The 14607-nt window shown below is 39.5% G+C and overlaps 1 protein-coding gene across 3 annotated transcripts in view; it reads right to left on the bottom strand.

Annotated features, from left to right (window-relative positions):
* Positions 1-14607, bottom strand: part of cacna1ha (calcium channel, voltage-dependent, T type, alpha 1H subunit a) — a 130594-nt gene that overhangs the window by 11563 nt on the left and 104424 nt on the right. For 2 of the 3 annotated variants that reach the window (XM_026165462.1, XM_026165460.1), the window contains exons 20-32: positions 14276-14379; positions 13582-13705; positions 11706-11774; positions 11402-11586; positions 9975-10101; positions 9533-9658; positions 8729-8818; positions 7960-8173; positions 3906-4057; positions 3696-3805; positions 3041-3174; positions 2777-2847; positions 1089-1167 (exon numbers count right to left, since the gene is read on the bottom strand). In XM_026165462.1, coding sequence (XP_026021247.1) covers positions 1089-1167; positions 2777-2847; positions 3041-3174; positions 3696-3805; positions 3906-4057; positions 7960-8173; positions 8729-8818; positions 9533-9658; positions 9975-10101; positions 11402-11586; positions 11706-11774; positions 13582-13705; positions 14276-14379 — 1585 coding nt within the window. The remainder of the gene's footprint in view (positions 1-1088; positions 1168-2776; positions 2848-3040; positions 3175-3695; positions 3806-3905; positions 4058-7959; positions 8174-8728; positions 8819-9532; positions 9659-9974; positions 10102-11401; positions 11587-11705; positions 11775-13581; positions 13706-14275; positions 14380-14607) is intronic. The other variant, XM_026165461.1, reaches the window with a different exon arrangement.

Below are 14607 nucleotides of genomic sequence, written 5' to 3'. Positions count from 1 at the left end.
CTTACTAAATATTCTTTCCTCCCAGTCGGAGCTCGCTCCTGTATAGACCATTTACTGTTCTACCCCCTTTGTTTTACCTTTCTCAGGTAATCTTCCTTTAACTCCTGCCCACTGGAAATCGGGATTCATCTGGGTGTAGACTACCAGATAAATTATTAAATCTAGATTCAGATCCACACTGGAATATGTTAATTACAAGCTATGCTGAAAACACCTGACCCTGAAATGACATGAAGCCAGAACTGTATTAACATTTAAACACTCATTCAGCCCCCTGTGCCCTCATCCTATCTACACAGCCTTGGGCAGATACCTTGGACAGAGTCTGCCAACGTACGCTTATCTAAGATCTGTCAGTTAGTCGCATAATTGTTGGTCAGTTTAAATTCCTCTTCCATGGTGAAAATGTATAAAACACCATGTTATAATAAAACTAAAGACTTGTCGACGGCCTATGTAACAAGGGTTGTGTGAGACGCAAGTAAGTTCGAAGATGAGGTTTAGCTTTTTCTTACTGGCGTGAATGCAGGGAACGTTCCTGTTCTCCACCGCTCTGTGCCACGATGTTTCCTTCAAAACTTCCAAAGTTAAAACATATTTCACCCTGACAGGCATGGATCAGCATTTAGCTTGGCACTTCCAAACATTCATAAAAATCTCTGCAAAAGCTGAAGATGGGTCATGTTGCATAAATCGGCAAAACAGACATCATCTTCTATTCCCAGCGTGTAGCAGAGGATCATAACATTTCACCGAAAGCAACCTCTTTATCAGAAAGTTGTTTTTCATTTCATCTTCCCAGAAGTCCTTTTTTTCTTTTTTCTAACACTTTTCCCACACAAACTCAGGCAAAATGAGTTGGACAGAGTGAATCCATTGAAGAAGCAATAATGTAAATAAATGGGATCATGCAAATGTGATCTTTCCTTGGTCAAAACAGGAAGGGAGGATACAAAAAAAAGGGGGGAAATTTGCCGCAAATCGTGACTGTAATAGTGATGCTTGGACTCAAAAACCTTTTCTGGCAAAGTGTGTGGAGCAGTGTGTGTGTGTGTCTTTGTTTTGTTTTTTTCTTGCTGGTGACTGACCCAGTTTGCCAAAGAGCTCCACTCCCAGAGCAGCATAGATGAAGAAGAGCAGCATGAAGAGAAGACCAAGATTTCCCACCTGGAAGGAAAAAGAAAAAAACAAACCCCAAAATATGTTAGATATCTTCTGCAAAAAAACAACAGTACCATTTAAAACATTAAAGATCCAGGGACAAGAAGGCACTGTCTCCGGAGTATATAATCGAGAGGGAGTATATAACTGACTCCATTTGTTTGTCTGTCTGTTTGTTAGCAGTGTAGCATCCACAGTTTCCAAGATCTCATTTTCATATTTTGTGTGATGGTACAAGTTGGTTTCATTTAGGTGAAAATCACATCAAGATCACATCAAATGGGTAAAACAATAAAAACAAGCCTTGCTTGGCACGAGCACCTCAGTTTTCCAGGGATCTGACCTTGACCTTTATTGTTTGTGCCAAAGGTAAAAGTTGACCTTGAAAAAACATTTAAAGAAACCATATCAAGTAATATATCATGTGAATGGGCATGGGGAGAGCTGTACATTAACACAATGCCCATGACATCACAATGACACCAGAAAGTTTTCCAAAATTACACAGTGCATGAAAATATCTTAAAGTCACAACTTCTTTCAGCTTATAGAAGCCAAATCAGCCAGCTCTGTCCCAGTTATATTGGTAAAGACAATAAAAAACACTATAAATGTGTTAAAGGTCAGACATCAGCATATTGTTATAAAAACATCCTGATGTCAGCATGTTGTAATAAAAAGAATTCATAAAACATCACCGTTTTAGTACAGCCCTTTCTTTTTGAGAGGAGATGTGCTCTCTGAGTGCTCTTGTCTTATTGCATATATTTGATACCACATATGCTTATTTATGCATTAGCATAAAATACTTCTTTTTCCCTTTTCTACCCATTGCATGGAGAAATCCCTTGCGCGCTTAAAAATCAAAAAATTCAAAAATAACTTGGACAGTGTGCACCTCCTATGACTACATGTGCATCGTGCCATCATTTACCAGCATGTCTCATCTCCTTTTCCATTTTCTAAAAATCTTTCCTCGTGCACTCTGTGCCTGGGATGGTTATATCCGAATACTTGACATTTAGAAAATAGCAGAACAACGTCTGTCACTGCACACACATCATAATCTTTGGCACAGCTGCTCTTTGCCTCTAAGATTTGAGCCACGCAATAACAGAGAGATACATCCGCGACATCTGCTGACACACCTAAAAAAAAATGGTGGGTGCATTGACAAAATAGCAAAAGCACAAAAAGGAGCACAAGGGAGGAACAGTCTGACTCAAAAAAAAAAAAAAAAAAAAAGAAATCACAAGATCGGTGGCAAAAATGTGCACGGGTATCCATTTGACTAATGAACTCACTGACTCTGTGATAAAATTCCTCTTGTGTGCAGTGTGCGTGCCATTTATTATAAGGCACATTTACTAAGAAAACCAAATGTGATGTGCAATAAGCCGGCGAAAATCTGAAGAAACAAACACACTTGAGGGTTAGGATATGAATTTTGTAATGTGGAAGGATACGCCTGGAATTAAATATTTATTAAAAAGCATAAATCTTTCAGGGCTGTCTATTCTGAACAAAATTCATATCCTGACCCTGTTTTCATAAATAAGAAAAAAAAAGCAAAACCACTCTTTTGTGGTTGAGACATTACAGAGTCCATGTTTACCTGCGGCAGTGCTTGCATGACAGTATCCAACAGAGCTCTCATCCCTGTGGCCATCTTTAGAAGCTTCAGCACTGCAGAGAGACATTGAAACAGCCGTTTTACTGTGATAATTGTGAAAAAGGGTTAGTAGGAAACTGTTTTATCTACATCTGAGATCCTCTTTTTGATGCCAGATCTATTAGAATATTTAGGATAACTTAACAGAGTGAAATGATGTAAGTGTGTACAACATAAGCAAGGATAGATTGGTAAGCGTATGTGTACCTCGTGCTATCCTGAGCACTCTCATGATCCTGATGATGGTTGGATTTATTGGTAATGTGCCTTTCATTTTCAGCTCCTCCAGGACGATGCCCATGATGGACAATGCCACTATAGCTAAATCCAGCTGATTCCACCTGAGAATATTTTTTAGTCGGGTAGAAAAGAAAAGGGCAAAAAAATTAATCAATAAAAAATAAGACACAAGATACAGTGCTTCTCTTTCATCGCTCATGCAGCATATTCAACTAGTACCAGCGGGTGATTGTAACAACAAAGTAATACAAATTCCTTCTTAGTCTTTAAAGGTTATTGTGAGTTAGCTGAAAAGGAGAACAGATGGGAACAGAAGATGAAATGTTGCTGCTGCCTGGCTGCTGATGCTAAATAGTGAGGAGGCTGTTTAGATTAATGGGCAGCCCACCCACTAATCTCTTTTGTAGGGAAAACACTGAGGCAAACCATGATAGCGCTCCACCTGGGTACTCTGAAAAAGATAAGTACCCTGACCACCCAGTGCTCTCAATACAATTGTGGGAAAATAAGGAAGGCAGGAATTTACACATTAAGTAGGGAATAATTTTTGTAACCATTTTATGCGAGATAGTTACATTGACTTTAGTGGGAAACAATGCTATAGAGATTCTCATTGCTTTACCTGTCTCTGATGAACCTGTGTATGCCAAATGCCACAAGTTTGAGGAGGGCCTCAACGACGAAGATGCAGGTAAACACGTAGTTACAGTACTTCAGAACCTCTCCTAAATACTGAGTGCACAGATTGAATGTAAGGAGAAGCGTACAGATTAATTTGAGACATCTTTCACAACATTTTCCATTTGAGCAAGTTTGTAAGGGCACGCATTACCACTGGTTGTTTATAGTGCTCTATGCTCATGGTGAAGACATTGACGCAGATGATAAAAGTGATGAAGAGGTCCAGGTGGTGGCTGGTACACAGCGAGTGGATGGACAGACGCAGGGGAGAGTAGTCGTCATAGTAGCGCCCGAGCTTGGCCTCTGGATCACAAAAATTCAGGAACAAACAAATATATGAAAGACAGAGTAAGAAACACGCAGAGAGACTCACTTTGGTGAGTAACTGTTGTCTGAAGATAAAGTGTTGTATGTGTAGCAGTGTGCACCGGAAGGCAAAGGGGCAAAGAGAAGGCAACCACCACTGCTGTTCCATTTCATACTTTATTCACCAAAATATGCTTGTGCCTTAATAAGATTCTGCTATTTTGGTACGCATGTCACACCAGAGAGGCCCTTGAGCAGACCAGGCGACCCACTGATCCTCTAATTGTAAACTTACTCACAGCGGTGGTGCTCCCCTTGTCCCTGTTCCTTAAACAGCATGTGCATGCTACTGCTTGTGTGGCTTGTTTAAATAAGTGAGGACATGAGAGTAACACGAAGTCTAAGATATTTATGGCATGTATTCATTTTTTAAAGGGATCACATATTTAGTATTATTACTCAAAATACTTTTGTACGTAAATTTGCACACGTACAGTTCTACTTAAAAATTTACATCCACACGAACATCATGGGGATTTATGGATTTTCGTGAAACCTGAACTGTCCTTTTCCAGGGTGGAATAACTGTACCGCATACATCTTTAAAAAAAAACCTAAAATTAGACACACATCACTGAATTTATTTTTGATTTTCTATAATCCACAAAAGTTTACATAAAAGCTCAAATATACACATTCACTCACTTAAATCTTTTAATAAAGGTGCTGAAGGCTCTACAAACACCAAGGCCTTTCAGCTTCTTGTTAGTGATCGTGATTGACTACAACTGTTAGTTCTCTTTGTTTGACAGAACTGATTGGATTGACCAATACTCGAAACAATTTGAAAGTCCACAGAACTCAGAGAAGATCTAAGAAATAGAATTCTAGATGTACACAAGTTGTGGCTTTCTTTTTCCTAAATAACCATAGATTTCTGCAGAGAACTATCCCTTTAAACAACTGCACTTAAGTACAAGTTACTTGAATATGTCACCAATTTGCCAAGATCCGGAAGAAGATCCAAATTCTGACCCTCAGATGAGAGGAAATCGGTTAAGATGTTGAGGAATAACCCAGGGAACCACTAAGACTGAAGCCTGCAGTGAACTGGAAACTGCTGGAACACCAGCATCAGTGTCCACAGTGAAATTCATTTTACATCACAATGGACTGACAGGGTTTAGACCAAGTGAAAAGTTTTATGGTCAGGAGACATAAATTGAGCTATTTGGCCAAAATGACAGGAAGTGTGTTAGGAGGAGTAAAGATGAGGCTTTCAAACCTAAGAACACTGTACCAGCTGTCAAGCATGGCGGAGGTATCATCATGCTTTGAAGATGGAAGAAATTACAGACTATCTCTAAATTCTTCAAATTCACCTCAAATCAACAGCTAGATGGTTGAAACTTGGATATAATTGGGTGTTCCAAAAGGACAATGATCTCAAACATCCATCAAAGCTAGTATTGAAATGGATAACACAAGCTAACATTAGGCTATTGGGATGGTTTTCCCAAAGCCCCGCCCTTAACCCTATTGTACATGTGTTAAAAGTTGAGTCCGCGCCATGACACCAATCAATAAAAATAAACTCTACCAACTCTGCCAAGACAAGTTGTTAAATATCCTGCCAGCATTATGCCAGAAGGTTGTTGACGGTGACCAAAAGCATCTGGTCGAAGCACAAATTGCTTAGAGACACCAAATATTAGTGGGGATGTATGAATATATTTGTGCACCTAATTCTTGTTTGTTTAAGTGGTCAAAGATGTGTGCTGTACAATGATTCGACCCTGGAAAAAGAACAGTTCAAAGAAATCATTGAAAGCCCAAAATTACCATGAAATTCATGCCTACGATAAGTGGATGTAAACCTCTGACCTCAATTGTGCATACGTAATGATAAGCAAGTGCCGTGCATGTTGCACTCTTAAGAATCAAAAGTTAGAGTGACATTAGAGGAGGAGGAAACATAAGCCAATTTTTAGCCAGATTAAGGAAGTCCAGTGGCACTGAAAATACCATTACCAATGCTAACTAGCTGTTTCAAATGTTTTATGGTTATGCATGTTAATGCCATGTTTACATATTTAATATTAGGTTAATAGTCAGAATGTTGACGCTAATTAAACTTTCTCATTTCTGTAAGTGTGAAACTTGCTGCTGTTTGAGATAGCACTACCCAGTCAAGGATCACAGATGCTTACATAGGTTAGGACTACATTGTGTATGAACAGAAGAAGCCAATCCAAATTGATATCTTGGTGGATGGCATTTTTTGCTTTTGTGTGCATTTATACATTTTTGTTACGGTGCCAACATACAACAAGTGTTTTACAAATGAGACCCTGGCTATTTATATGTGCTTGTTATCAAACTAGACTGCATACTCACATGTCCACTGTAATTATCGAACGTGTATGTGAATGTCTTTGACATACTCTCACGTATACCATGCCCTGCCCTATGCATCGACTGCATGCTTTCATGCCATTCTTTTTAAAACTAGGATTTAGAGGGGCTGTGCAGGGTATGTTCAACAACACCATCCTTTAACAAATGAGATCGTTCAGCTTGTACTGCTTTAGCAATAATCTAAACGCTTTAAATTGAGCTCAATAATTTCAAATTAATCAGTTAATATTGCTGTCAAATTCCTTAAGATTTTAGTTTGAGAATTAGGGGGTGCTGTTGAACAAACACTGGAGCCACTTTTCTCTAAAATACTTGCAGGAAAAAAAATCTCAGTAGTCTAAAACTACATTCGTTTTTTGATTGATCAGTGAGTTTTGATTGATCATATGCCCAAATCCCTATGAACAGGCTCATTCCTCTGAGACATTCAAGTAGCTTATATTACATTTATCAAGAGCAGTTTTAGACCAGTGAGACATGGTGCCATTAGAACATGAAATAGCTGTGTTCTGCTCACACCATATACTGCCTTAAAATGTAACTCTGCGATTACGTAAATGAATATAAGACAAAATACTTCTACAAATTTCTCTCATTCACAATCAAGTCCCTAAATGAAATACTCTTCTGTATTGTGACTGTACAGTACTTTGAATCATGATTGCAGTGGGTGGTGTGTTTCTGATGTTTCTACCAGCATGTCCTTGCATTAGCTATAAGGTGCAACAAACAACAATTTTTATCTACGTAACTTAACATATGCTAACAGCGCAGCTACCCAAGGTGTTTACAGGTATAGCAGCCAAAGTGTCTGCTATGTTTCTGAGTCTGCCAGTCAAAGCGTGTTTACAGGAAATATCCTTCTTCTTCTATCCATGACAAGAACCATTTCATGGTCAGTGTTGCACATGCATTCGCAAGGAGGGAGGGGTTTACTGGCATTTCACCAATTCAAATTTTGCTAGCAAAATTTCGAAAGACATCTGGAGAAATGCAGCGGTTAATTACTTTCACATGCAGCAAGTGTTATAAAGGTGCTTTTTAAAAGTAATGAAACCAAAAACAAAAGTTAGCTTATTACAGGTTTTGTTGTATTTAAATTTGGTATCTGAGACGTATTTAAAATAGATTAAGTACTGTTAATACTTTTACACTAAACTGGTGGCAGTTCCATTAATTAAAGGGTGAGCATACAAAGTTTTAGGTTAAAACAACTGCTCAAGTTTTTCATGCAGTGTTAGAAAAAGGGTAAGAGTAGGGCTGCAGTCATGCATTTGCATGCATCAGACTGATGTAGTCCACGCCCCCTGTCAGTGATCGATCACTGTTTGCGTGAGCTAGCCAGTCTTTTAAATTCTCCCTCTTTTAATGTTTCAGTCTGTCATATATACATGTATCCCTGTTTGTTTCTTTTTCTCATTCCCGTTCTCTTTTTTTCAGGCTCTGAAAGCAGGCAGTGCTCAGAAAAATAGACTACCGACCAGCCCCTTCATTCTCCTTACTCCTGCGCTTTTTCTCTTTCATTTTGAGCCTCTTCTCTTCCCGTAAGCGCGCCTCCTCCTCTTCCTGGTCCTGTCGGCACTTGTGGAAATTCTCCACCACAACCCCAACAAACATATTAAGGACGAAGAAGCTGACGATGAGCAGGAAGGAGATAAAGTAGAGGAGCATCCAAGGATTGTTGTTCCTTTTAGGCTGAGGAAAGCAGAAGACAGCAGAGAATATTTGCTTTTTCAGTTTTTTATGCATATTTCTTACTGAAAACAAAAAAGAACAGGACTTTTAGCTCTTCTGATCATCTTGTGCAAGTAGAAGAGATACCAGCACCCAAACTGTCAGTATCTTATCACTTACAACATTCAGAAGCAGGTCAAATCCCTAGAAAATGTTCAGGGAAAGCTCCACCTTTTAAACTGTTTTCTCTTTGTCACTTAAAGCTGTGTGCACATTTGACGCGATATGCAGTGATGTCACAACCACAGACTAGAGAACGTGACATTTGGCAACATGAAGTGGTTGGGATCTCAGATAAACTTCTAAACTTCGAAGTGAGCAACTGAAGGGACTACCAATGAGGATTTCCTGGGCGAACTGGATCATGGAACGTCCGCCTACGACTTACTGTCACCTTCAAACGATCCACGAATAAGTAATCACTTCGAGGGTGGATGTAGATTAACACTACAAAGATATTTTTTGTGTACCTGACACAAGGCAATTTTACAGCTTAGCAATTTCTCACACCATTACCTGTTGGTCCACTCCTACTGCATCCAGCCCATCATACATGATGGTAACCCAGCCATCCTTACACGACAGCACAAACAAAGACATCAGAGCCTGGATATTAAACACAAACAATACAGGAAGTCATTACACATGTGATCAGTTTGTTATGCTGACTTGTAACTCTATTTCTCCATCATTACTAGAAGCTTAAAAGCCTTAGGTGATTTTGTGCTGTTCTGCATATAATAATAACATAATATATTAATACCATGAAATATGTCATAGAGGTTGGGACATTTTTAAGTAATTATTTGCTGAAGATGCAGCAAGGTAATGGCCTGTAAATGGCCTGTATTTATATAGCGCTTTACTAGTCCCTAAGGACCCCAAAGCGCTTTACATATCCAGTCATCCACCCATTCACGCACACATTCACACACTGGTGATGGCAGCTACATTGTAGCCACAGCCACCCTGGGGCGCACTGACAGAGGCGCCCCAGGGGTGATTTATCAAAAACAATTAAAAAATTATGGAACAACTGGATACCAAAAATTAAAAGGATTGGACTGAAAATAAGGCAGTGTCCAAAGAAAAACTCTGAAAGCTCTGCAGAAAGCCTGGAGAACTGTTTCTCAAAACCTCATTAAAAACTCATCCTTGCTCCTTGGAAACAAAATATTAAAAAATGAGGGATAGCTCAAGACTTTTGTACAGTACTGTAAAGTTAGTTAAAACAGCTCACAGTGAGATTGTGCAGTGCTGATTCCACACTCATGCCCCATCTTTTTTGCCAAATCTCACCCTCAATCTATTGTTTGTTACCTGAATCAGGTTGTCAAAGTTGTACTTTTTTCGTATCCAGCGGTAGTTAGCCTGCAGACAGTCTGATTTGTTGGTGATGTTTCTTGTGTCCAGACCTTCACAGTGGTAGAACTTCCCTTTGAACAGCTAGAGTGAAACAGAAAAACATAGAGAGAGTTATCTGCGGGGCTATTTTGGTATCCATTTACATGTTATGTACCAGAGTTTGTAGCTTATAAAGCCAGAAATGAAGAAATAAAGGGAAGTTTTGTAGAACATATTATTATCATACGTTTCCCTCAGTCCTTGGGTAATACCAGGTCATCTTGTTTCTTTTCACACTTCACCTAACTGTCATTCTTTCAAAAATGCTCAAACAAAAAGCTAATTGTTGATTGGATACTGAGTGACATTTAAGCAACAAAAGGTGTAAGGCATCTCTGTGTTGTGGAACAGTGATTACCTGGACCCCCAAGATTCCAAAGATAATGAAGAAGGCGCAGCATATCAAAACAATGTTCCCAATAGGTCTAAGAGAGGTGATGAGAGTCTCCACAACAAGCTTTAATCCTGGGGCTCGACTGATCACCCTGGAACACGCAAACCAAAACATGTTTAACACAAGTACAAATAAATGCAGCACATTAAAAAACTAGAACCCAAACAAGGTAGAGCAACAAAAAAGTATCCAGCACATGTGCATCAATATATAAAAGCTACTTTCAAATTTCCCCTTATTCCTAAGGGATCCCTTCCATCACCACACTGACAAAAGTATTCATTCACCCATCCAAATCATCGAATTCAGGTGTTTCAATCACTTCTATGGCCACAGGTGTATTTAATCAAGCACACAAGCACGCAGACTGCTTCTACAAACATTTGTTAAAGAATGGGTCGCTCTCAGGAGCTCAATGAGTCCCGGCGTGATACCGTGATAGGATGTCACCTCTGTGGAACAAATCCCGTCGCGAAATTTCCTCACTACGAAATATTCCACAGTCAGGTGTTAGTGGGATTTACAGGGAACGACATCAACTCAGCTGCAGAGCGGTAGTAGTAGGCTCACAGAGCAGGGTTAGCAAATACTGAGTCGCATCGTGCACTGAGATTCCCAACTTTCCCAACTTCATGTGGTTTCAGATTAGCTCAACAGTGTGAAGAGAGCTTTATCCATGGATTTCCATGGCGAGCAGCTGTAACCAAGCCATACATCACCGAGTGCAATGTAAAGCATCGGATGCAGTGTTTGTAAAGCATAGGACCATAGGACTCTAGAGCACTAGAGATGGGTTCTCTAGAGTGACGAATGTATGGGTTTGGCGTTTGCTCAGGGAACGGTACTTGTCTGACTGCACTGTGCCAAGTGTGCGGTTGTATTTCAGGAGTTTGACTCTGCCTCTTAGTTCCAGTGAAAGGAACTCTTAATGTTTCAGCTTACCAAGACATTTTGGCCAATTCCATGCTCCCAGCTTTGTGGGAACAATTTGGGATTGGCCCCTTCCTGTTCCAATATAACTGCAAACCAGTGCACAAAAATACACTTCTGTAAGAATGGTCAAAAATTCCCACAAACATTCCTAAACCCTGTGGAAAGTCTTCCCAGAACAAAGAGTGGGCTGACATCATATTAAAGCCTATGGATTAATAATATGATGTCAGTGAAGTGTATATGTGTGAAGGCAGACGAGCAAATACTTTTGACGATATAAAGTAGCACTGCAAATTTGCACATGATTCAGCAGATATTTACTCTAGATTCCTTGTGTGTCTTCCTGGGATCAACATATGGATCTTTTGTACTTTAGGCAAATATGCAAACCACTACACTATAACCCTCCAAAAGGTGAGAAGACAGTATCCACATACAAAAGAAAATCCAACATGTACCTCAGTGGGCGAAGTGTTCGTAGCAGGCGAAGTACTCTCAGAATTCCCAGGATCTTGTTTTCACCATGATAGGCCAGATAAACCAAAATGTCGATCAGAGACACAAACACCAATACACCATCCAGAATGTTCCAACTGGACTGGAGGTAGCTCTGCTTCCCAAAGCAGAAACCAAGAGCTACAACCTGGGAATTATTAAAATACAAATTAAGCTGTACACAAGGCAGTAATCACAATAATCTAGATCCAGTAGAAAATAGAAAAAGGTTCATCTACAGAAGAAAGAAAAGGAAATGATTCTTACCTTAATGGCCATCTCTGCTAGGAAGATCACAGTGAAAATATAGTTGGACACACTCAGGAAATGTCGCTCCTAAAGAAGAGAGTGATATTATATTTCAGCCCACATACCATGTAGCACACGCCACATCACACTACAGAGTACAGAGTATCTAGCATCAGTCTAAAATGTGTCTTTTTAAAGGTTTTAAACTCTGGAGTTTTATTCTTTCAGCTCTTGTACACTTTAATAAAATGATTTTTATCATGGCCCTGGGTCTTCAACCCAACTATTGATATGCTAATGTTCGGTTTTGTTATGTTTGTAGTTCATAGTTCTTGTTTGATTTTGTTCCCTTCTGTGTCCAGTCGGTATTAGTCTCTTGGTGGGTCCTCCCCTGCGTCCCCTGTGTGTGGTCACGTCTGGTTATAAAGCTCAAGTCTCTGTCCCTCGCTCCCTGTTTTTTGTCAGTCTCGCCTCAGTGTTTGTGTTCCCTGTCTTCCTGTGTCTGGTCCGTCTTTTTCCTGTTTTATTCTCATGGTCATCTGTCCTGTATGTGTAATGTAATGTGGCTCCCCTGCCTCTTCAGTCAGACTATGTTCAGCTGTGTTCCCCAGGTGTTTCCTGCCCTGACACCCTCTTGAAATATTGTCTGTATCTCCTTCTGTCTGTTGCCATCCCTCGATGCTGTGTGCTGTCTGTTTATTTTAGTTTCTAGCTCCTTCCCAGTTTAGCTAATGTTTTTTTGTGAATCTGGCAATAAAGCTGTTTTTGAGTTCACGTTCTGCCTGAGAGCCCTGCATTCGGGTCTTATCCTTCCTTGCCTCACACAGCGGTTAGTGACAATTTTTTTCTAAGCTTTCTGCAAATAATCATCAATCAAGCACCAAAAAGCACATAATATGATATATTGTGAATAAATGTTTTGTAATTCTTTGCTTTTACTAATTTACTTTGGAAAATAGAAAATGAAGGCAAAGCTGACAAAGTTGAAAACAAGTACATTATTGTAGCACCTTGATTCTTTTCTTTTTCAGCCTTTCTGTTGTAGATTTTTTTCCATTAAGCAATTTGGACTATGCTTTAGCTGCAGGATAGATGATTCTAGAATACTTTGGTATACAAAGTTCATCTTTGACTCAATGGCTTCAAGGTGGCCAGGTCTCGTGGCAGCAAAAGAAGCACAAGTCACCACCCCAACACCGTGCTTGACAGTCGCTATGGAGTGTTTTTGCTGATATGTTCTGTTTGGTTTTCACCAAACGTGGCACTGTGCATAATGGCCATACAGCTCCACTTTGGTCTTATCTGTCCAAGAGACATTGTTCCAGGATTCTTGTGGTTTGTTCAGATGGAGCTTTGCAAACCTAAACCATGCTGCCATGTTCTTTTTAGAGAAAAGAGCCTTTCTCCAGGCAACCCTTCCAAACAAGACACGCTTCTTTGGCTTTTTTCTAACTCTACCTTCATTAACTTTAACATTTGATATGTTAACTGAGGCTTGCAGAGTCTAAGACATTGTTAATGTAATGTGTTAACTGTTAATGGACAACCTCATATCTGAGGTTGTATTTGCCTAATTTTAAGAACTGTTAAGGACCACATTATTTGCAGATATCTAAAACCTTAGAATTTAAAAAGCGTGTACTTTCTTTTTTACTATGTGAATGTAGTGAAAGACCCCAGTACCCAGACTAAAGCACAAGCTGAGTGTATGTGAAGCCCAAGCAAGAAACCTTTGTTACTACAGGTAACAATGGAAGGGATAAAAAGCATCAAAGCATCACATATAACAGAGGAAATTTTGCCTGTTTCTCTTACTTAATTAAGGATCAGTTATAAGAGATAGAAACTAAATAAAACAGTCCTGGTGTGTATTGGCTGTGCGTGTGTGTCTTACCGTGCTGTCATTTTTTATATCAGGTCTTTCCAGAGCAATGGTGATGCAGTTGAGAAAGATGAAAACTAGAACTATGTGGTCAAACAGTCTGTGAGAGATCACTTTCTGGCACCACATACGGAACCTAAAAAAACCCCCAAAAACAGTAAATTAAAAAAATTAAAAAAAACACAGACAAACATACACGCAACTCTGATAAAACAATAAAATATCCATCATTTATTAAAACTGATAATCAAATAAATAATAGTGAGAATTCAGTAAAAAATACAAGAGACAGAAATAGTTAAATTAAAAAAAGAAGAACCAGAGAGGAATAGGCCAGTGAGTAAGCAGAAAAATGGATGGCAGAGGGTGACAACAGAACGGACTGAATTCTTCATATGGATCCGTGTGTGTGTGTGAAACTCATGCTGGTGGGACATAAATCTGCCAGTGCAATCACACTTTGGTGACACAAGCTAATGCTGAAAATGTAAATCATTGTGTCTTAGTATAAATAGTTTGGGGTTAGGTTCGGGTTAGGATTAGTGTAAGTGTAGTAACTGTGATCCTACAGGATTAGGGTAAATCTCCAAGATATGAATGCAAGGATGAAAAGACTACTGTGTGTGTGTGTGTGTGTGTGTGTGTGTGTGTGTGTGTGTGTGTGTGTGTGTGTGTGTGTGTGTGTGTGTGTGTGTGTCTGTCTTACGGATTCTCTGGAGAAAACAGGTACAGCGTCCAGTCTTCATGCTCTTTGCACCATCGGGGCTTCATGTTATGGAACTCCTTCCTGGTCCAGTAGCAAAAAGAAGCCTGCAGAAAACGATGGTTGCACATCAACATCATTAACACCAACAACAAAACTACTTTCTCTGTCAATATCTCCGAACCAACTATAGGTGTCACCTTTGCATTTGGTGAAATGTTTATTACTGTTGTTACCGTCATGTCTGCTACAGTCAAAGCTAAGTGCGTCAAATCTCACCCAGTGAAAAACTCCAAATGGTTTGTCTTGCAAATCTAAAGGTTCAGTATTCTGGC

The sequence above is a fragment of the Astatotilapia calliptera genome, chromosome 4, assembly GCF_900246225.1.
Source record: "Astatotilapia calliptera chromosome 4, fAstCal1.2, whole genome shotgun sequence".
Taxonomy (NCBI): domain Eukaryota; kingdom Metazoa; phylum Chordata; class Actinopteri; order Cichliformes; family Cichlidae; genus Astatotilapia; species Astatotilapia calliptera.
This window is presented reverse-complemented; position numbering and strand designations above follow the sequence as displayed.